General features: G+C 37.2%; 2 protein-coding genes across 2 annotated transcripts; one reads left to right on the top strand and one right to left on the bottom strand.

Moving 5' to 3' along the window:
• Positions 1-1,742: 1,742 nt before the first annotated feature.
• On the bottom strand, positions 1,743-10,582 carry LOC115423303 (cytochrome P450 3A30-like). The gene is made up of 14 exons (XM_030140046.1): positions 10,463-10,582; positions 10,271-10,364; positions 10,134-10,186; positions 9,365-9,464; positions 7,995-8,108; positions 7,807-7,895; positions 7,377-7,519; positions 7,161-7,288; positions 6,243-6,306; positions 4,860-5,020; positions 4,696-4,763; positions 2,675-2,833; positions 2,264-2,426; positions 1,743-2,128 (listed from the first exon to the last, which is right to left on the bottom strand). The coding sequence occupies exons 1-14, from the start codon at positions 10,531-10,533 to the stop codon at positions 2,027-2,029; spliced, it is 1,509 nt and encodes a 502-aa protein (XP_029995906.1). The 5' UTR covers positions 10,534-10,582; the 3' UTR covers positions 1,743-2,026.
• A 749-nt stretch (positions 10,583-11,331) lies between these two features.
• On the top strand, positions 11,332-22,783 carry LOC115423319 (cytochrome P450 3A30). Its single transcript, XM_030140047.1, has 13 exons — positions 11,332-11,463; positions 11,559-11,652; positions 13,728-13,780; positions 13,896-13,995; positions 14,094-14,207; positions 16,237-16,325; positions 16,453-16,601; positions 18,637-18,764; positions 18,857-18,923; positions 20,528-20,688; positions 21,599-21,825; positions 21,929-22,091; positions 22,702-22,783. The coding sequence occupies exons 1-13, from the start codon at positions 11,393-11,395 to the stop codon at positions 22,777-22,779; spliced, it is 1,494 nt and encodes a 497-aa protein (XP_029995907.1). The 5' UTR covers positions 11,332-11,392; the 3' UTR covers positions 22,780-22,783.
• The last annotated feature ends 247 nt before the right edge of the window (positions 22,784-23,030 follow it).

The raw sequence follows: 23,030 nt of genomic DNA, 5'->3' as shown, positions 1-23,030 counted from the left end.
TGTATTCTGATCTGTCATTGTTGCATATTTTTGACATTGTTTCTTTAGATTCATTTTTTCAGCTTTACATTATATATATTTGTGTCATCATTCTTACAATCATGAAAACAGATAAAAACATGACGTGCTGCGACCTAGTACCCCTCAGCCAGAATGGACGGACAGACAACAAAACAATTACAATACCCCTTCAGCCCGAAGTTGACCGAGGGGTAAAAATAGAAACACATCAAAACTATTTACACTTCAGTTTTTGTAGAAACAAAATATAATGACTATATGATTGTAAAGGAGTATTAGTCACACTGAAGATCAAACAAATTGAAAAAAAAAAAAAAAAATGTGTTATAGCCTTAAAAGCCAAAATATCACAAGAAAACAGTCTGAACGAAATGAAAATCAGTCATTATATTACAAGAACAAAGTCAGCAGATCTGAAGGAAAAAGTTGGAATTTTAACATAGCATGTGAATAAATGTACAGAGTAGTTTAAGAAAACACTCATAGATTTACAGGAATACAATTAATATAAAAAATCCAAGTATTACAACAAAAATGGGTAATAACGAGTATACGACAAATAATAATATAGAAATAATACAATAGCAGGATTTGAAAAAAGTCATAAAATTTTCAGTCATGTTAGCAAAATAAAGAGAGGGTAAAATATTATGGGAATGGAGTAATAATTAAAAGTGAAAGACAATATTAAATTGTTAAAGTAATAGAAAAGTTTTTTTTATGAGAAATAGGTTTAAAGGGGTCATATTTTGCTAAACCCACTTTTATTAGTCTTTGGTTCATTTATTTGTGTATTTGGACCCTAATAGTTCATAAAGTTTGAATTTGAACCCTCCAGATGCTGCAAAGCTATCTTTATATTCATTTAGGGAAAAATCGAGTGGATTTCTACAACTTGTTTTCAATATCTGCTTAATTTGTTACGTCTATAACTAGTTACGTCACAACATTTGCACATATAAGGTCAAGACTTCCAACGAACATTTCTACGAATACGCCATAATTGTTTGTCAACAGCAGCGGTTGTAATAAAAAAAGGACCAATGGCCCTGTAGCTCACCGGCCAAATTAAAAGCTTTGGGAAATGTATCCAGATGCCATTTATTATCACCCAGTTATGTGTATTTTTTATATTACAGAAATAGCCCATGTTTTGATCATATTCCAATCAGATCTGCAAAAAATTCAAATTTCAACTTGATATCATTTATATTTACTGAGTTATTGCATCGATCCACTTCCTATCCCTTATAATGGGGAAATTTTTCAAAGTTGCACCAAATTCAGAATCAGATCCGGATCCAAATAATTTCAATACCTTGTGTTGACATCATCATAAAGAAGCTGTATACCAAGTTTGAAGTCAATCGGAATTGTAGTTTCAGAGAAGAAGATGATTGAAATTTTTGTAACGGACGACAGACGCCGACGCCGCATGACGACAATAGCTTACGGCCTGTCGGCCGGTAAGCTAAAAACTGAAAATATGTCCAAACTTCAAGCCGATTCCCTAAAATGTTCAGTTGTTGGTTGAACGAGACAGAGCAGCACAGTCAACAACCTGGAGGGGGTGGGGCGTGAAGTGGCTCATTTGCATTTAAAGGGCCAGCGCTCAAAACGACCTTTCTGGTGTCATTACTCAAATAAACAGGATTGAAGATGGACCTGTGGAGTTGAATTAATGAAGAATTCAGACCCAAGCAGAGCATTTACAGTTTAAGTAGACCACAGGGAAATGTTTTAAGATGCATAAATCCATTTTTTTTTTTTTTTTTAAAGCAAAATATCACTCCTTTAATGTTAGTAGAGATGGGGTTGGTTCAGCTACTGATCCACAAGACTGATAAACTATTTTACACTCCACGATTTTTTAAATTTTACAATTTCTATTAGGAAATTTCATACTTAAAAGACTGAACACAATGATCTTTTAGCAGCTATTTTTTAGATATAAATTGAGAGCACTGATAAAACTTGTACAACCATTGTATTCTGAGAGCATTTCTTAGATGTCCTCATTTCCCGAAGTACTGGAACGTGTCTCTAGGCGCAGTTTGATTGGTCGCTTGGGTGCGAGCAAGCCTTTTGGGTCCATCGTCAAAGGGTCCTGAGAATGCAGAGTTAACTCATCAAGTCTTTCTCAACACAAATGAAAAATATTATCATTTTTAAATTATATGTAATATGTCAAGATTTTCTAATTCATCCACGTGGATTGAAATATATATTAAATTCATGTCACCTCTGTCTCCTCACAGACGGAGAAGCTGTAGTTCTGCAAAACCTCCACCAAGCCCAGTTTGACCATCAGTAGAGCAAATCTCATCCCCACACAGTTCCTTGGCCCAATTCCAAACGGCAGGTAGGTGTACGGGCGGATTGAATGTTTGTTCTCATTATTAAATCTGTGTGGAAAGAGTTCAACATCTTTAGAAATCTAAAAGCAGCCTCAAAAATGATCATCCTTATTTCTAATGTGAAAAATCTACACGTTATTACAGCATGAGTCACTTTCACTGCAGCATAATTTTCATTTATTTTCTTTATTTAGTCAGGATGTCTCATGGAGATCTCATTTGCATAAATAATGAAGTTGAAATTTGTGAAGGTGACACTGGAAAGCTCTGTAAGACCTGACTGTGCAGTTGTCTACCTCTCTGGTTTAAACTGCTCTGGCTCTGGCCACAGCTCAGGATCACGGTGTAGAGCATAAACTGGAACCACAATCATCATGTCCTTTGGAATTGTGGTTCCGTTGATTCTGATAGTTTCCTTGGTGACTCGCTCAAGACGTGCAGCCGGAGGGTAAAGCCTTTTGACAAAACAATATTAGATTCAGTCTCCATAACGTGACCTATCCCATATTTTATGGGCATTCTTAATCTGTCTTGCCTGGGTAAATAAAAAATAAAATAAAATATATACATAAAAATGTTCAACAGTTTAATAAGTGTAACACTGATGCAATACTTCATCCAAACTGAGATATCATAATGAAAAACTGACTTTAGTACATGGGTGTTGAGCCTCAGTGGGTTCAGTATGAATGACTTCACAGTGATTCATGATCGAATTATTTCTGACACCAGGACAAAAGAGCATTAGCGTGTGAGCACCAGCTGGACTAGCTGGTTCTGTAAATGATCCACTAACAGATATAAGGATACAAGTACAACCAGTTTATTTAGTTATAATCACTGACACAATCTACAAATTCTGTTGGTGCAGTATGTTACGTATCTTCTAACAAACATTAATATTAGCTCAGATCAAATAGCGACAGCAGAAACAGAAGTTTTCTGTGGCCAGTTGGAGATGTTAGTGGAGGACACCAGACAAGGTCTTCAACTGGCGTTGTTCACTTTTGTATTTTGGTGATTGTCATCAACGGGACAGACCATAACACCTCTGGATGTTTGTGACCAGAGCAACAAAAGCTAAAGGAGTCTAACAGTGTAAGTAAAATAGTTTAAAATATCCACCCTCTTCACAATGGGGCATCTAGAAGACCACTGTGTGCATACCAGAAAATGTATGTATGACATTCACAGTGGTGTCGCAGAGGAAAAGGAGCATGGAAAATGTACAGAGATGCTATGTGCATGATAAGGATGAAACATGTGGACATGTGACATCTGGAGAATGCCATGGCACTGAGTTCTCACTTCAACAACCCTTGTGTCTGTAGCCAACCTGACCAGTTACCTACATTTATTCTGTGGTTGCTATGGTTATTAGGCCATAGGACACAGATGAAACACTGTCTGCTGCACATAGAAGACTACAGAACTATGGCAAACACTTTAAATTTCATTAAGCTGAACAGTTCATGTATTTCAACTATATCCTTTCGGTGTGACGGATGATATAAAGCTTTAAAATACGACCTTTGTTGAGCTTTGTGAATAATTACCCCAACCCCTGAAGGGGAGGCAAGGGGTATTGTTTTTGGTTCAGTTAGTTAGTTTGTTAACACTCTAGCAGCAAAACTATTGGTTGAATTCATACCAAATTGGGTTTATAGATTGCCAGTCAGTGGGAAAAGTAGGTCAAAGTAAAAAAAATTTTAAATGAATTTTTAACTTCATTTTTTTCTCCCATTTACTTATAATGGGCGAAATTTCACATGTCTATAAAAACATCAATTTTGTTTCAATGTACTTCAAACTTGGCACATATATAGAGGCAGTTGATATGCTGACATCAGCACACACATAGACATGATGACATCAGATGAATTGATGCCAAGATAAGCTACAATACGTCCGAGGGGCAGTGTTTGTTGTGCCTGGCATCACTTTTTTGTTTCGGTAGTCTTCTCATTAATACCTTCAGAATCATACAATACAGATAAAAGTAATGACTGTTTTGCTGTCAATTTGCTCTGATAATGCCTTCCTCTGTTCGGACAAAATGAATGGTGTTCTACTACTTGCTCTGCATTTTTACCTCCATGTGCAACTATCATAGTCATGTCAAGTGCAAAATGGTTTAAGATATACTTTCTAGGCATTAAATATTGCTGTTCTTTGTAACTCATGCTCCAGAATCATGTAAATATTCCCCAAAATTTGTGCACTGAAAGGGAAACTAACTTCTAATGCTATAAATGCAATAATGCTCTTATTGAAATAAATCCTGGCAGAAGTGTTATCATAAACTGATTTCTATTACCTCAGACTTTCACTGATCACACTGTCCAGATACTCCATCTGCAGCAGACCTTCATAGTGGACTGGACTCTGTAGGTTAGTTACAAACATTTCTGAATTTGAAAATTATACTTTTCAGCAGTCAAATTGACAAGATGATTTTAAAATCAGAAAATATATTCATACTTTATTTGGAAAAGTAGTGTCGATCTCTTGCTGTAGGCGTTTCATTATGTCAGGATTTCTTGCTAAATTGTAGGCCAAGAAAACAAGAGTGGTGGCACTGGTCTCATAACCAGCAAACAGAAACATTGTTGACTGGGAAAGGATTTCATGGTCACTGAGTCCTGGAAGACACAGTATTGGTACAGCAGTTGTAGACATTTGGTCATCATGCATTTGAGGTCACATTTTATAGATCTGCAGCTCTGGAAAAAATTAAGAGACCACTTCAATTTCCTGTGAAATCAGTATGTGTATATGTATGACAGCTATTCCATTCCTGTGTCTGTTGAATTCCAACACAAGCACACCTTATTCTACTGAATAAACACCTGATCCATGTCTTATTTAAGGAGGAGAAGTATAAACACCCCTACTGTGGCCACCACTATCTTATTACTATAGGTAAAAACAGTGCTATTAGTACCACAAAAGTAATTTGAATCCAAAAATAACTCTTGAAAACTACTGGACTTCTGCTCTGACAATGTTTCCAAACCCTGAGGATGGGTTTTTCTATCAGGACAATGTTCCTGGCCTCAGCTAGGTCAATAAAGGAGTGGACCACCAGAGGAAGATCCTGTCATGGCCAGCCCAATGGACTCTATGCACAGCCCCTTTACTTCCTGAACTTCAGCTGGCTCCTTTATTTCCTGTCTTTCATTATCGGACACACAGATTAATCCAGGTGTGTCTGCTACTTCCTGTCGGGACTACTGATTAATTTGGCACACCTGGATTAATCAGTGTGTCCAATAATGAAAGACAGGAAATAAAGGAGCCGCCTGGAGTTCAGGAAGTAGTGGGGCCGTGCATGGAGCCCATCTCCAGACCTGAACCCACTTTGAAAACATCTGGAGGAAGATGGATGGTCAAAAGCCATCGATCATTGCTGAGCTTCTTGAATTTTGATGCCAGGAGCTGCATAAAGTCATCCAACAGCAATAGAGGAGAGCCAAGACACGTGAAAGCTGTCATTGAAAATCAGGGCTATTCCACCAAATATTGATGTCTGAACCTTTTCCAAGTTACAGCATTAGTACTGAGTTATATATGAATATATAATATGAATGTATTTTCTTTGCATTATTTCAGGTCTGAAAACACTGCATTTTTTTGTTATTTTGACCATGTGTCGTGTTCTGCAAATACATGCTCTAAATAACAATATTTTTATTTGGAATTTGAGAGAAATGTTGTCAGTAGTTCAGAGAATAAAACAAAAATGTTCATTTTACTCAAACACATACCTATAAATGGTAAAATCAGAGAAAGTAATCATTTTGCAGTGGTCTCTTATTTTTTTCCAGAGCTGTATATGTGCGTATGGATTGACAGTGTAAATACCTTTATTCGGATTTTCACTCTTTGTCTGAGAGTTGATCATGTGCCTAAGCATGTCGCCAGACTTCTGCAGAAAGGTCACGTAATTAGTAATTATTGTGAGGTAATAGATGCTTGAAAACTGAGGATGTACTTTAAAACTTCTGATTTAATGAATATACTGGATTCTTTAAATGTTCTACCCAGTTCAAAAACTCAACTCCACTACCACATCTGTTAAGAGGAGCAGTTCGATGCTGTGGCAACAAAAGGGTTAGGGTTAGAAGAGAAGACTTCCAGTTGCAGGTTTGATCAGTCCATAACACCTTCTTCCAGTCTTCAGTAGTCCACTGGCAGTGTTTCATGGCCCAGGTAAGCCTCTTTTTCTTATTCTCAAGTCTCAGCAATGGTTTTCTTGCTGCAACTCAACCCATCAAACCTGTAACTGGAAGTCTTCTCTTCACAGCATAAACTGAGACTTGTTTACTACGACCACTATCTTCACTGTGCTTTCAGCTGTTGTCCTGTGAGTCTCCTGTCACGCAAGCTGTTGACTGTCATAAACTTGTCTTCTGATTCTGTTGTGTCTTTGGCTCTGCCAGACCTCTTCCTGTCAGCATTTCCCCCAGTTTCTGAGTGCCTTGTGATGGTGAAGAAACCGGACTTACTGACACTTGGACTTTCTTGGTAATTTCTCTGTAGGACAGACCTACATTTTTAAGTATTATGATGCTCTGTCTCTCTTCTATCGTTAATTGCCTTTTCCTCTTTTCCATTTTTATAGTAACACACTACTTTCTGCAGTACAATACTGTTCAAATAATGCTCACAACGGTGGTGTATATTTTCTAACAATTGCACAATGTGAACATTTGTTTGATCATGTTACTCATCTGTATATAAATGACTTCTTTCACTTGCAATTATGCGTTTTGTCCAAACCTGGTTTGAGGTCTTGTCATATTCTCCTCTGAACTTCTCCATGAATGTTTTAAAGAAAGCCATCGAGGTCTTACTAAATAAAGAGAAACCCAGCAACTGCAAAAGAGGAATAAGGAATGGGAAAAACCCTGAAAAAGAAAAAGGAGGATGATTATAATTTCAGCCATGAAATAGTTCCTCAGTGTGAAGAAACACAGACGTGGTGTGGAAAAGCACCTTGAATGAAAATGAGGGGTAAGGAGAAGTTAAACAGCTGTGAGGCGTGGGTGATAAAGGGACTTGATGGATTGTTGATGCAGTTCAGGTCCAAACCGAAAGCACAGTTCCCCATCACATCCATACTGTAAGGTCCAAAGAAGCTGGGACACACATGTTGGAGAAATTAATGTTTGTTGAGCATTTTAACCCAGTCATTGAAATACTCTGAAATTAAAATTTCAGCCTTAGTGTGTTATTAGAGGACCTAACAAGACTTTATTACTTCTGTGAAATTAAAATTTCAGTTTTGTATTTTGGAGTTTAAGCATAAAGGTTTGTATAGACTCTACATATTGGGTTTAACATTAAAATGAGCTCAAGTATTTGATTGGTGTCTAGAAATTATTTCATGCCAAAAAAAAAAATCATTAAATGGGATTTTACTTACTCTTTTACTATAATAACTCCACTTTTGTCAGCCTTGGACCTCATTTGGTTTATGAGTTTTTGAGAGTGGTTTTTCATGATGCGAAACATCTTTGACAAAAGACAAAATATCAGGGTGAAAAGGAACAAAGAGTACAACATTTATTTGAATTAAAGGAGAAAATCATGGTGGGAAGTTATAACTCTTACCGCTTTCATATGTCCAGAAGCAAACCAGGGAGACAAGGTGTGACGAATTCGTCTCCATTGATCGTCCTCAGCCATAGACACGGCATCATAGAGCTCTCCAGTGAGACGCAAGTCCTGTCAGTGCACAGGAGTAAATACCAATACAACTGTACCTGCCATTACAACCTGTATACATTCAATGTAACATGTCACAAAGATGGATTTCTAAATAGCTACGGAAGATTTTAAGACATGTCCCTGGAAACTGTTTTATTTTAATATAATTATGTTTATTTTGAAGGCTTTACATGCAGACAATTCAATATGACTACATACATTTTATTGCCATTGTCACTGGGTTTTCTTTACATATTTGTCTCTTTTTGATCAGCTGACTGACTTCCTATGTTAGCTTTCAATGCAGAAAAAGCACCAAATGTAGTGGCCAGGTTTTTTTTTTTTTTTTTTTTTACAGGTGATCTATCAACAATACGTCCAGTTATGACCAAAGATGTAGCCAGTTCATAAACCAGTGCAAATTAACGCAGTGTCAGAGGTCCCATTGATACAACTGATGACAGTGTGTGAATTTTGTTAACAGCGGCAGAGGTTGTTACACAGTAATGGGACAAACATAGGCAGGTTACACACTGATTATGCAAATATGTCTAGGTTTGACTAAATCTTGACGGTTGTTTTTTAAGAGTATATGAGAGTTTGTACTGTTGCAAAGCATTAGTAAATATGAACCACGATGTATGTGTATATATGTGTGTGTGTGTGTGTGTGTGTGTGTGTAGGTGTGTGTGTGTGTGTGTGTGTGTATGTATTTTTTGTTTTGGTTTGGTTTGGTTTGGTTTTTTTGGGGTTTTTTTTCTGAATGTTCCATTTTTAATATAAAAGAATTCTGAATTGCAGTGGTGTGAAATGTGCTATAAATTGTAAATAAATGCCTTAATTTCCTAACAAGGTTGCCTTTAAATTCACCGGTGCAGCCCTTTTAAGTTTGGCAAAATTACAAGACTCACATATTTCATATTATGATTTCAGCTGCAAGAGCTGAAATCAGTGGAAAGACATATCAAAATTTGAGAAAACAGATTTCTTATTTGCAGCCCTTTCCTCTCCGTCCGAATCAAAACACTAATTATAAGATTAAAATAACAAAGACGCAAAAATAAAGAGCATGAAGTGAGACAAAAGTGTAAGTGCACAAACTCTGTGTTGTCTACCATAACCACTCAAACTTTTACTACTAAGGTTCTGGTTTAACAACCCATTTTGGCCCATGGTGTTAATTTCTGACAATCTGAGGGCTCACACAGACTTTTATTGGGTAACTTGCGACCTAAATGGTGAGGTTGAAGACAGACATCATCTATTGTTCCTACCCGCCGGTTAGTGAAATAAGTCAAGCACTCCTTCACCAGGATGGTTTTCAGCATGTCAGGATCCATCACAAACAGCACAGGCCTCCTAAACTCATAGGCACTGGACACAAATACAAACATTGTTAAAAAGGATTGGACATGTTATTATAGTTTAAGGTCACACAGGTGTCAAAATTTTAATATTGTGGAAATAAATCTTTTTTTTTTTTTTTTTTTGTCAATTTATTTCAAACAGTGAAAGTTTGTTTTAGATTTTTTACATGTAAAGTGAAATATTTCAAGCTTTCTTGTTTTGATGATTATGATTTATAATGAAATGTCAAACTTCTGAAAAGTATGATCATGTATGCAGTCAATATTAATTTTTTGCACATCAATTACTATATCAATAAGGCATTGGCATGGAAGTGATTAGCCTGTAGCAGTCCTGAGGTGTTATAGAACAGTGTCCTCTAGACAAGTGTCAGCAGTCCTCCCCATGGTTATGGTATTGTGACCTGAGTCACCTGATTCCTGACCTTATTCATGTTATTTGTGATGCATAAACAGTGATTTACGAAAACTGGAAATGAAACACTAACATTTTAAGATGCACTTCTCTTTTTTGAGCTGATGGACTCTAAATATCAAAACTAAAACAGTTTACATGTAATGAATCTAGAATATATATAATTTCCAGTTTTTGAAAAAACTGACAAAAATATTGAACTTTTTCCCAATATTCTGCTTTTTAGATGCAACAGAAAATTTGAAGATTTTGCAAACTCACCCCCATAGTTTCCCATATTTCATTGCACTCTTATGGTCATCCATGTAATAAACCTGATAACAAACAGAATACAAATTACAAAACACATACTGTATCCCCATAAAATATCGCCATAGAATATTGACTTGTTTAATTACTTGATCGTGTCTTGCAATTGTGCCAAAGTATATGTATGGCTTTGGACCAGGGATCCCTAACTTGTCAAATATTCCATGAGTCCAGTAGCCGTACCTGTACAGGAGAAAGCAAAGAGCAAATCAGTCTTAATAGTCAAGTGTAGAGTAAAATCAGTGTACTATGACCGATTAGGACTCACTGCTGATCCTTACATGACAAAGAGGCAGATGACGGTGATCAGAAGGATCCATGTTTCTAAAGAAAACAAAGGAAGGTAGCTCATGGTGCTCTGTTGTTCGCTGTTAAACTGCCTGCATGGACAGGAGGCTCGGTCTCTTTGCACTGTGTTGCATAATATGTTTACCCTTTTACCTCCTCTTTTTACTGACGCAGTCTCAGATATCACAAACTTTTGCCTCCCACACATTCAACACGTCTCAACATGTTTCTGTTTGTGTGCTGGTCAGGAATGAAATAAAACATTTGAACACTGAACAGATGTATTAGAATCAGAATCAGTTTTATTATTTGTCCCAAACAGGCAGTTTGTTTGCAGCAGGACCACACACATACTACACAACAAAGAACCAACAATACAAACTGACAGGCAGATCTGCACAAAAAAACATAATAAATAGGTCAGTTGTAATAAATATACATATTGGCAGTGTACTACAAACTAAGTCATTTAAAATCAAGGTGCAGTATTGTTCTCAAATTATATATTTGAGGAAAATACATCTGATTGCATTGCTTTTTAAACTACTTTTGTCACTTAATAAAAAAGTCAGAAACATTTACATTATTTTTGTGTCCTTGAATTCCTTTAGAAAACCTTTTAATTGGTGCTCAGAGGTTGCTCTTTGTGTTCATTCATTATTTCATCACTTTAACATGTATCATAGAGTAATTAAGGTCACAAAATTGCAATGTCAGAAGAGCCAGAGCCACTAAAACGCCTGCTTTCAATCTCTGTCTATTGATTATTCACCTGAAGCCGCCTGCTCCTATTGGCTAAACTCTCACACAGTTACTTACTCACGCAATACGTACGTGCAGCAGTGTATAAAAGCCTCAAGTTGTCAGCTGGAGCGTCAGTGAAACCTTAGCCACCACACAGAGGAGTAAACAAAGCTGCAGGAATGGACTACTTCCTGTATTTCTCAGCTGGGACCTGGACACTACTGGTTGCCTTCATCACTCTGTTTATTGTGTAAGTACTCAAAGCCGGTTAACATTGTTTGTGTTGTTTTAGGTGAACGTATGATTAATCTTGTCTGCTCTTTTTTGTCTTTATTATTTTGTCAGGTACGCCTACTGGCCGTATGGAATATTTAAGAAATTAGGCATCCCAGGTCCAAAGCCAATCCCTTTCTTTGGGACTATGCTGGCATATAGAAAGGTAAATATAACTTGTTGATCACTAAAATGAAATGAGAATTTCTCATAAAAATGGACATAATGTGTATGGAAAGTGTTTTCATTGTAGGACTGACGCAGTCTCAGATATCACAAACTCAGCATCTTTCCACCAGCAAAACACTATTTATTTACATTAAAAAAAAGAGTTTAGAGCTTGTTTAGAGATTAGAGTTTTAGAGTTTTTAATATTAACAATACAAATATTTGTCTGAACGTAAAATTTTACTGAATTTATTTGTAAAATTAAAGTTGTTTTTTTTTGAAATAGGGAACTCCTCTGGTGTTGATAAAATGTTTAATGTGCAGTTTTGGGAAAGAAAAAAAAATATTAGACCATCTCTGATTTTCTGTAGAAATTTAACAGGTACTTTTTTATATTCTGCTGCTTTATTTATCTACATTATGATCCAGCAAGAGATGTACTTAATTTATACGTTAAATGTAATTGAGAAAATTGAGGGTTTTTTTGTCATTTATTCCAGTATAGTTTATTTCTTTATCAAATTTGTAAAGCAAGTATGCATTTATCTTTCAGTGGATATCTGACTCACATTCACACACACACAAAAAAGAAAAGTATTGACTCCATCATCTGTGAGATCCAATAATTATTTCCAAAGTTGTATTACAGCCTTTTCATATCCTGTATTTGTTCTTCTGTTATTGACTGCATTAACTTTGTGATGGGCCCTTGATTTTTTTAAAGTATATAAAATACACAGTTGTTGAGGTATAAGGTGATCAGAGGTGGAAGATGTCCTCAGATCCTTTATATAAGTAAATGTGCAATAGCCCACTGGGAAAATACTCCATTACATGTAAAAGCTCTGCATTGAACATTAATGTGTGTCCACCTGTTGTTTCATCTACAACAATACATCACAATTTATATCTCATCATATGTGTGTAGCTGTCACTGTCCTGTGAGAATCCCGTATCTCTAAAATCTCCACTATTTATGAGCTCTGAAAAACAAGTCTGTTCACAGCTTTTTGATCATGTATATTCTGGCAAACCTACGGAAGGTTTTAATGAATTTATTTAGCTTAACAAGGAGTATAAGTATAATTCAGTATATAAATGAACATACCATCCTTCAGTTCAGTGTTTTTCAGCCTTGGGGGCGGGGCCAAACGTGGGGTCGCCTGGAATTCAAAGAGGGTCCCCTGAAATTTCTAGTAAAAAACAAACTTACTATTAAAAAATATATGGTGAGTTGAGAGAGAGACAATCACTTACATAAAAGACATGACAAACTGAAGCTGAAACTGAAGCACTGTGGTACTGTGGTACTGTTTATCTGTCAAATGTTCACTGTGGTTGGTTTCAGATGCTGCAGCTCTTTCATAATTCATAGTTTGAGTTATTGTTTGTTCAGTATTATTTGTCAGCCTTGTAAATCCAAGCTGGACTGACTGTACATATCCTGACCAAGGAAAATCAAATTCTCACTTTGTGCAGTAATCTACACCTGGCTTTTCTGCCTCTGTCCATAATAATATACATTATACAGACTAAATGTCATCTAAAATTAATGTTTATTTGCAACATAGTATAGCAAACTATTACATGATCAAAAACAAATTAATTTTCGCAAAAAAAAACAAAAAAAAAGTCTCTGTTTTGAATGTCTGGGGTTACCAGAAATTTGTGATGTTAAAATGGGGTCACGAGCCAAAAAAGGTTGGGAACCACTGCTTTAATACATCAAAGACTTTCAAAATCAACATGTTTGGACATTTTAATTGTACAAGGAATTGATGAAAAACGTTTCTGAAAAGTGATTACAGCTCGTCAGATCATAATTTTGCATTATAGTGGAATAAAAACTACAATGTTGTGATGAAGTGGAGTAGAAAATAAAGTTGCACAGGATAGAAATACACAGTAAAGTACAAGTATTTTGCATCAATGTAAAAATTCTTAGTTATTCCATGAGTGAATAGATAAACTGTGTTGACAAAAATACGATTTCATGTAACAGACACAGAATGTTCATTATGTTTCAGTGGATCTAAGAATCTATTCATAATAAGTTATTATTTTCATTCTTAGGGATTCATAAACTTTGATGAAGAGTGCTACAAGAAATATGGAAAAACATGGGGGTAAGTGTGCACCCTATAATGTGTGTCATAGAACTGCTATGTGTTTTTTTCTTTAATCTGGCCTGTTGAGCTGTATTTGTTCTAATTCTGTTTTCTTTAATCATATCATATGCAGTATTTTTGATGGTCGTCAGCCGGTGCTGTGCATCACAGATCCTGCCATGATAAAAACAGTTCTGGTCAAGGAGTGTTACTCTTTCTTCACCAATCGCAGAGTATGTACTGTCACTCTAAAATATATCAGTAAAAGGAACCATGGCTGTTGTCCTCATCATATCAGTATTTGTTTATTTATTTTTTCACTTCTTTACAGAATTTCCGCCTGAATGGGCCATTGTATGATGCTGTGTCCATTGCTGAGGATGACCATTGGAAGAGGATCCGCAGTGTCCTCTCTCCCTCCTTCACCTCAGGAAGACTGAAAGAGGTAAAGCTCCCCCGTTTATCTCACAGTAAAGGGACTGAAATAATACGTAAGTCACAAACTCTACTTTATGTAATGACAACATGTAGCGTATGTTCTTCTTTCATTCATTCTTCATTAATAACAACATGATTGTTCTTTATATTGTTGTTGAGAAGCTGCTCTGGCCTCACATGCCATACAAATGTCAGAAACAGAACTCATTTTCACCTTCATTAATCTAAGAGCTTTTTGGAAACTATTGTGGACATAATTGTATGAAGAGTTAATAAAATATGGTCAAATCTCAGGAGCAGAGGGGTCAAGTAACGAAGCACAAATACTTTGTTATCTTACTTAAGTAGAAATTTTGGTTATCCATACTTTACTGGAGTAATTATTTTTCAGCCAACTTTTTACTTCTACTCCTTATGTTTTCACCCAATTATTGGTACTTTCTACTCCTCACATTTTAAAAATAGTCTTGTTACCACTATTTCATTCTGGCTTGTCATTGTTCAAATTTAAAAAAAAAAAAAAAAATATCCAGATAAACACATTTACATTTACTTTTATACTTTAAGTAGTTTTGAAATCAGTACTTTTACACTTTTACTTGACTTGATACTTCATCTTCTACAGAAGTCTTTTTAAATCCTACAACTGACAATTGGCTTACAGTGATTCCTTCCATTTTTTCTGACCTGGTAGTGGACCCGGTTTTATTACTTGTTGTCTGTTTGTTGCTGCTGTGGCTGCATGGAATTCACATTCCCACAATGCACTTCGCGCCAAAATTTCTGAAAAGGCCCAAGTGAAACAATGTAAACAGTGTAAACAGACGGCTTGTGATGGAATCATCTGTGAAGTTGTTGACCGTGAGGGAAGTGATTTAGGTGCACAAGCAAGGAAAGACTAATGGATTAGTGATAATTAGGCTATCACTGAGGCTTTACAAATTTGAAGAAAAATTAGTGACGAAAGTCATATGCTGCTTTAATATGCAGCTTTGGAGAAAAAACATTAGACCACTTGTGATTTTCTGTCGAAATTTAACATGACCAGTCTTTCAACATGAACTTTTGATATTCTGGTGGAACCTGACCTGTTACTAGATTATTTTCCAGCATTAGACACACTTAATTTATCTGTAAAATGTTATTTGGTAAATTGGTTGTCATTAATTCAAATAGAGCTTACTTCTTTATTAAATTTCTGAAGAAAATATTCAATTTACTTTTTGCCAGAGTCCCATTCACACACACAAAAATGTTGATTCCTGTAGAACCCATATTTCTGAAAAATATTGACTACTTTGTCACAGATGTGAATAATTATTTCCAAACCTTTCATATGCTATTTATGTTATGTAGGACCTCTTTTCAATTGTTGCAGTGATATGTGAATATGTGGCTTTTCTTTCCACACCTTTCATCTTTCAGAGGTTTTTGAAACCACTTCAGCCAGGTCCACAAGTGACTTATTGATTTTTTTTTCTGTATAGACATTAAATTATGTCCATTAAGGCTCTGCTTTGTCAAGGAACAGTGTGTCAAAGTAAGATGCTAATCATCAATAATGTGATTGTGCAATAGTTATATAAGTTTGTTTTTCAGTGTAGTAGCAGCTAAGGGACCATTACATATATCCAGTGAAAATATCCACAGTAGAGGAGAGTGTGACTCCAATCCAACCATACATTTTAAAAATGGATTATCACTTATTTGCATTAGTTATTATAAAATGAAAGAGTGGTACTATTTTTCTCATACAAATGCAATAATACAGAGCACAACATAATCACCAACCATAATTAATGTCTTCATCTGTAAATGTTATATTTTTGACAATTAAATTAAATTAAACCTCTCAAATATTAACTTAGACTGTGTTATAGTTGAATAGTCACATAAAACCTGTAGTGAGATCAGAAAAGCCAACCCGGAAAAACTCACTTTTGCTTTTATGCAGCGTCGACTACATCAGTGGTCAAAAGTTTATTCTAAATGTAGCTGCATCACTTGTATTTTGATATTTTTTCTCTGCTCCTCAGATGTTTGACATCATGAAGCACCATTCCTCTAACCTCGTCAACAGCATGAAACAGAAAGCAGACAAAGATCAGGCCCTAGAGCTGAAGGAGTAAGAAAACCACTGTCACCACTATTGCTCTGACACATTCTATTAATTAAAAAATATTCATTTTTCATCATTAGTAATAAATTAATTAGTAATTAATCCTATGTGTGCATGTATGTGTCCTCTGCAGGTTCTTTGGACCCTACAGTATGGACGTTGTAACCAGCACTGCCTTCAGTGTGGACATCGACTCACTCAACAACCCCTCAGATCCATTTGTCGGTAACATCAAGAAGATGCTGAAGTTTGACCTTTTTAATCCTCTCTTCCTTGCTATAGGTACAGTATTATTTTTTACCACAATTCCAAAAAAGTGGAAGAATGTGTAAAATGTAAATAAAAACATAAGCAATGACTTGAAAATCTCAGAAACCCATATTTTATTCATAATAAAAACATTTTTTTAATTTGATGGCAACATGTCTCCAAGCCTTGTTGGCTCATGGGACTTCTGAGGTAGCTGATGGGTACCGGCAGGCCAGGCATGCCACAGCTTGAGTGGTTGTGGAGGCAAAAACTTGGGTCTGGGAGGAGTTTGGGGAGGCCATGGAGGGGGACTATTGGTTGGCCTTGAGGAAATTCTGGCAAACCGTTCGGCACCTCAGGAGGGGAAAGCAGTGTGCCACCAACACTGTTTGCAGTGGAGGTGGGGAGCTGCTGACCTCGACTGGGGATGTCGTCAGGCAGTGGAAGGAATACTTCGAGGATCTCTTCAATCCCACTGCCATGTCTTCCGTGGAGGAAGCAGAGGCCGAGGTCTCAGAGGTGGACTTGTCCATCACCCAAGCTGAAGTCACTGAGGTGGCTGGCAAGCTTCTTGGTGGCAGGGCACTGGGACCGTGGGTGAACAAGATTCACCCTGAGTACCTAAAGTCTCTGGATGTGCAGGGATTGTCTTGGCTGACACATCTCTGTAACATTGTGTGGTGGTTGAGGACAGTGCCTCTGGATTGGCAGACTGGGGTGATGGTCCCCCTTTTAAAGAAGGGAGACCTGAGGGTATGCTCCAACTTCAGGGGGATCACACTCCTCAGCCTCCCAGGAAAAGTCTATTCCAGGGTACTGGAGAGGAGGATCCGACCAATAGTTGAACCTCAGATACAGGAGGAACAATGGACCAGCTCTGTACTCTCCATCGGGTGCTCGAGGATTCGTGGGAGTTCGCCCAACCAGTCCAGATGTGTTTTGTGGATTTGGAAAAGGCGTTTGACCGCGTCCTTCATGGTATCTTGTGGGGGATGCTTTGGGAGTATGGGGTTTGGGGCCCTCTGCTAAGGGCAGTCCGGTCCCTGTATGACCGAAGTAGGAGCCTGGTTCACATTGACGGCAGTAAGTCAGACCTGCTCCAGGTTCCTGTTGGACCCCGGCAGGGCTGCCCTTTGTCACTCGTTCTGTTCATAATTTTTATGGATAACATTTCTAGGTGCAGCCAGGGGCTGGAGGGGGGGCAGTTTGGGGACCATGGGATTTCATCTCTGCTTTTTACAGATGATGTTGTCTTGTTGGCCTCATCAAACCTTGACCTTCAGCGTGCACCGGGGCAGTTTGCAGCAGAGTGTGAACCGTGTGGGGTGAGGATCAGCACCTCTGAGGCCATTGATCTTGACCGGGAAAAAGTGGCCTGTCCTCTTCGGGTTGGTGGGGAGTCCTTGCCCCAAGTGGAAGACTTCAAGTTTTTCGGGGTCTTGTTCCCAAGTGAGGGAAGGATGGAACACAAGATTGACAGGCAGATTGGTGCAGTGGCTGCAGTGATGCGGTCGTTGTATCGATCTGTCGTGCTAAAGAAGGAGCTGAGCCGAAAGGCGAAGCTCTCAATTTACCAGTCAATCTATGTTCCCACTCTCACCTACGGTCATGAGCTTTAGGTCATGACCGAAAGGACAAGATCCCGGATACATGCGGTTGAAATGAGTTTCCTCCATAGGGTGGCACACCCTATGGCACACCCTTAGAGATAGGGTGATTTTGGCGCTGATGCTGTGAAGTTGGGCAGTGACGCAAAATAAAAAAATAATTTTCGTCCTACTGCAAATGGATTAAAATGATCTTAACAAACATGTTTTGAAAATGTAAGGAATTTAGTGTTAAAATAAAATAAAATACAGATACTTGACAACTCTACTTATGTACAATAATGAGGTACTTTGTAAACAGACACTTTCCAACATTGGTCTGTGTGACACTGGTTCAGAATTATGCTGAGGTTCTTTGAACCTGTCAGTGTTACTTGCAATTCTAGTTTATTGTAAATTTTGCCATGTATCTGACAGTCTTTTCAGTTGATACAGTGCATTTTTTTCTTCTTTTCTTCCAGCCTTTTTCCCTTTCCTTGGTCCTATTTTTGAGAAAATGGAGTTCTCATTTTTCCCCGCCTCAGTCACAGACTTCTTTTATGCTTCACTTCAGAAGATCAAGACCAATCGTGAGAATAGCAAGCAAAAGGTATGACTCTCTGCATGTGCGGTTTCATTTCATGTTAAATCAAACAGATTTAGGAAGATTAATCAAAGCTTTTTCTGTATTCCTACTTTTAGAGTCGAGTAGATTTTCTTCAGTTAATGATTGACTCTCAGACTTCCAGTGGAGCAGATGAATATAAAGGTGACCTGCACATACACTATCACACGTTTAGATAAGCATTAAAACAACCTCAGAGGGATTCTATGTAGTACTGATATTCCAGACTCTCAATAGTGGGGCAAAGTCATGTATGAGAACCCACTGTGTATCCACAGACTGAATCACTCACTGAATATATAAAGCTCACTGTTTACACACATACATATTAATATGTATTATGGTATCAAGAAGTTTTCTTGTTCAAACTAAAACTCACAGCTGCTTATTTTTACAATCACTCAAAATAGCACTGTCTTATAATCTTCATGTGCTGCCTCAGCTGATAGTTTACATCGTAGCTAGGTAAGCTTAGCTCTGTTTTTAGACAGAAAACAGCCACAGTAAAACCACAAACAACCTGTTTTCTGTACAGCTTGTGTTGTCAGTAGCTGAACTTAAGATCTGTTTTGAATCAAACAAACAAGGTCAGAACTGTCACACTTTAGTCTGAACTGTGGATCAACAAATGGCAACTTAGGAAAGACAATAACATCACATAGTAACCTTATACCTTCACAAGCCTCAGAATAAAACTCACTGATGTAGAAGAAACAGACATTTCATCATCAAACTCCATTCTTTATATTTACAGCAGTGTCCAGTGGAGAAAACAACAATGGTGCTTTGAGCTTTTATCAGCGACTCACTTTCTTTCACTATAAAAGTTGTTTCTCAGTGGTTCTCATCCCATCTGGTCACTTTCCATTGCTTTGGTCAAAGGCCCCATGGCAGTGTTTTTCAACCTTGGGGTCAGGACCCCACAGGGGGTCACCTGGAATTCAAATGGGGTTGCCTGAAATTTCAAGTAATTGATACAAAACAAAAAAAACTTACTAATAAAAAATATATGGTGAGTTGAGAGACAATCACAAACACAAAAGACATGACAAACTGTAAGTCTGAAACTGAAGCACTGTAGTATTGTTTATCTGTCAAATGTTCATTGTCGTCGGTTTCAGATGCTGCAGCTCTTTTATAATTCATAGTTTGAGTTATTGTTTGTTCAGTATTAATTGTCAACCTTGTAAATACAAGCTGGACTGACTGTACATATCCTGACCAAGGAAAATAAAATTCTCACTTTGTGCAGTAATCTCCACCTGGCTTTTCTGCCTCTATCCATAAAAATATACATTATACAGACTAAATGTCATGTAAAATTAATGTTTATTTGCAACATAGCATAGCAAACTATTACATGATCAAAAACAAACTAGTTTTGGCAGAAAAATGTCTCTGTTTTTAATGTCTGAGGTCGCCAAAAGTTTGTAATGTTAAAATGGGGTCATGAGCCAAAAAAGGTTGGGAACCACTGCCCCATGGTGTTAGTTTTCCTCATCATGGGATACCGACAGAATGAGTGACGACTCCTTCTAGTGAATATTTAAATCCAACAGTCTGTTGGTGTGAATAGATTTAGTTCCCTACAATCCTATACATTGGGATCTTTGGAAGAACTTCAGAAATCTTCATTTCAAACACTGTAATGATCACTTTAGGGCATTTTTTAATATTTGAAAGCAGAGATATTACATATAGCTCTTTTTAAAGCATATCTAAGTTATGTTTCCTTGCTGTTTCCTCAGGTTTGAATGATCATGAGATCCTCTCTCAAGCTATGATTTTCATCTTTGCTGGCTACGAAACAAGCAGCAGCACTCTCACTTTCTTGGCCTACAATCTGGCAACAAACCCTGATATCATGAAGAAACTGCAGGAGGAGATAGACACAACCTTCCCTAACAAGGTGTGTTGGAGAAAACTTTTATTTGATGATTGACAAACTACACAGAGAGAGTGAATGCCAAAATACTTCAATTACTACTTAATTTAAATATCACTTCAGTTCAGTTTCAGTTTATTGTCATCCATGTTTGTCATTAGACCACCCCACTTTTGGAATCACACCCCAGTACAACCAGTATGAAAGCTTATCTCTAAAGCTGGTATAGTATCATTTAGAGTTGTGTCTCTGGACCTGACAACTAATTGCAGTCCAATATTGACTTTAGTTTCATTCTCGGATGTTCTTTAGTAGATATTTGCTTACTTTTTGTCCAGTCTGTTTGGTGTGGCATACAGGTTTTCGGTCGTAATTTCCTGTGAATAGCTGATACAAAGCAGGTGATTCTTCTAGAAGAAAAAGATGAAAGTAGAAGTTGCAGGCTATACATCCAACATACGTTAGTATAGGCAAAATTAGGTTCATAAAATAACACCTTTCCATGGTCAATGCTGATGGAATGTTGCACCAAAAATTTTCTGAATGTGTCCTCTTCATTAAACTTTATATCTGAAATGTTTGGGGCCAAAAAAAGGGGAGCAGAAAAGAAATACTGAGGAACTTAGAATTGAACAAATGGAACATAGTTTACAGGTTGCTATGTTGTTATTATGGATGCAGACAACTGTGGCAGCTGGTTGCACAGACGTCAGTAAATTACCAGCTCCCATCAAAAAACAAAGTCCAATGCAAATTTCAGATAAGGACATAAGCTTGCACAAATTTTACATAGTGAACCTTGGCATGAAGTGCGTTAAGTATTAAGTACACTCCATCATGCAGACTTCGTGAAGCTGAATGACTCTGTGGATCATTAATTATATAAATGAATGAATGAGTGAATGAATGAATATGTTTCTGTGCGTATGTACAGGCATCTGTGCAGTACCAGGAGTTGATGCAGATGGAGTATCTCGACTGTGTCATCAATGAATCTCTCCGACTCTACCCTATCGCCCCACGTCTTGAGCGTGTTGCCAAAGCGTCTGTGGAGATAAACGGCCTAGTGATTCCAAAAGACATGGTTGTCATGGTACCCACATGGCCCCTGCACCGTGATCCCGATGTGTGGCCCGAACCAGAGGCCTTCAAACCTGAGAGGTATGGGGACGATGTGCCGTTTACTAAAAACTCTCTCAGAGTGCTGTACATGTCAGGATTCATTTCTCTTGTTAATATACCCGTGTTTGTTGTGTAACCTCAGGTTTAGCAAAGAAAACAAGGAGACAATTGATCCATACTCATACATGCCTTTTGGGACGGGACCGAGAAATTGCATTGGGATGCGATTTGCTCTTGTGATGATGAAACTAGCAGTGGTGGAGATTCTCCAGCGATACAGCTTTTCCACATGTGAAGAAACAGAGGTGAGACCACAGGTGTTATTGTTATAGTTCAGTTCAACCATTACTCACTGAATAGTTGAAATAATAACTAATGCTTTAGACATATGTTTGCTAATCCAAAGATCAATAGCACTAACCTATCATAGCACTTCGAATAAGACAGCAATTTACTTTTAGACCTGCAGTGTGGAACCACTTTCCTGCCAAAGCTTAACAAACATATTTCACAAATGTGCCATGGTTCACTAACAAATGTCCTAAACTGGTTTTGTATCATCACAAATCTTTCTCTGAATTGGCTGTCAGACTTGTGTACCTATGTAATAGGTGTTTTAGGTGTTTTATATTTGATAAACAGTGCTTTAGTTTGTTAATCACATCTTTTATTTCCAAAGCAAACTACATTTATCAGTAAAGTGCAGGGTACGTGTAAAACATGTGCTGTTTGTATTTATATATGGCAGGAAATTAAAGCCACAGAATAGTGTGCATAATGTATTATCCTTTCTTACACAAGATATTGTTTCTCTTTGATTAGTGTAGTTGATTCTCAGATTTGACAAATGTTTGTTAAGTATTGACTGTGTCCCCCCCCCCTTTTTTTTTTTTTTTACATGTAATTTCCTTCAAGATCCCCTTCGAAATGGACATTCAGGGCCTCCTGATGCCAAAACGACCAATCAAACTGAAGCTGGTGCCTCGCTCATAACTTTCAAGCTAAAAAACAGCAGGAGAAAGCATTTAAATCAGCTGTATAATATGCATTCTTTTTTTTTTTTTTTACAAATAGAGACATTCTTAGGTACTAATACAAATGGTCTATTAGGTGCTTCTGCTGCTTGTTTCAGTTGTTAGCAGAACAATACAGCATGTAGTCTCTTAATGTAGCCTTTTGTTGACAAGAAAGCCTTGTATTGATTATTTCACAAGGCTGCACACTATGAGGACATTGTTAATGTT

This window comes from Sphaeramia orbicularis, chromosome 1 (assembly GCF_902148855.1).
Source record: "Sphaeramia orbicularis chromosome 1, fSphaOr1.1, whole genome shotgun sequence".
Classification (NCBI taxonomy): domain Eukaryota; kingdom Metazoa; phylum Chordata; class Actinopteri; order Kurtiformes; family Apogonidae; genus Sphaeramia; species Sphaeramia orbicularis.
This window is presented reverse-complemented; position numbering and strand designations above follow the sequence as displayed.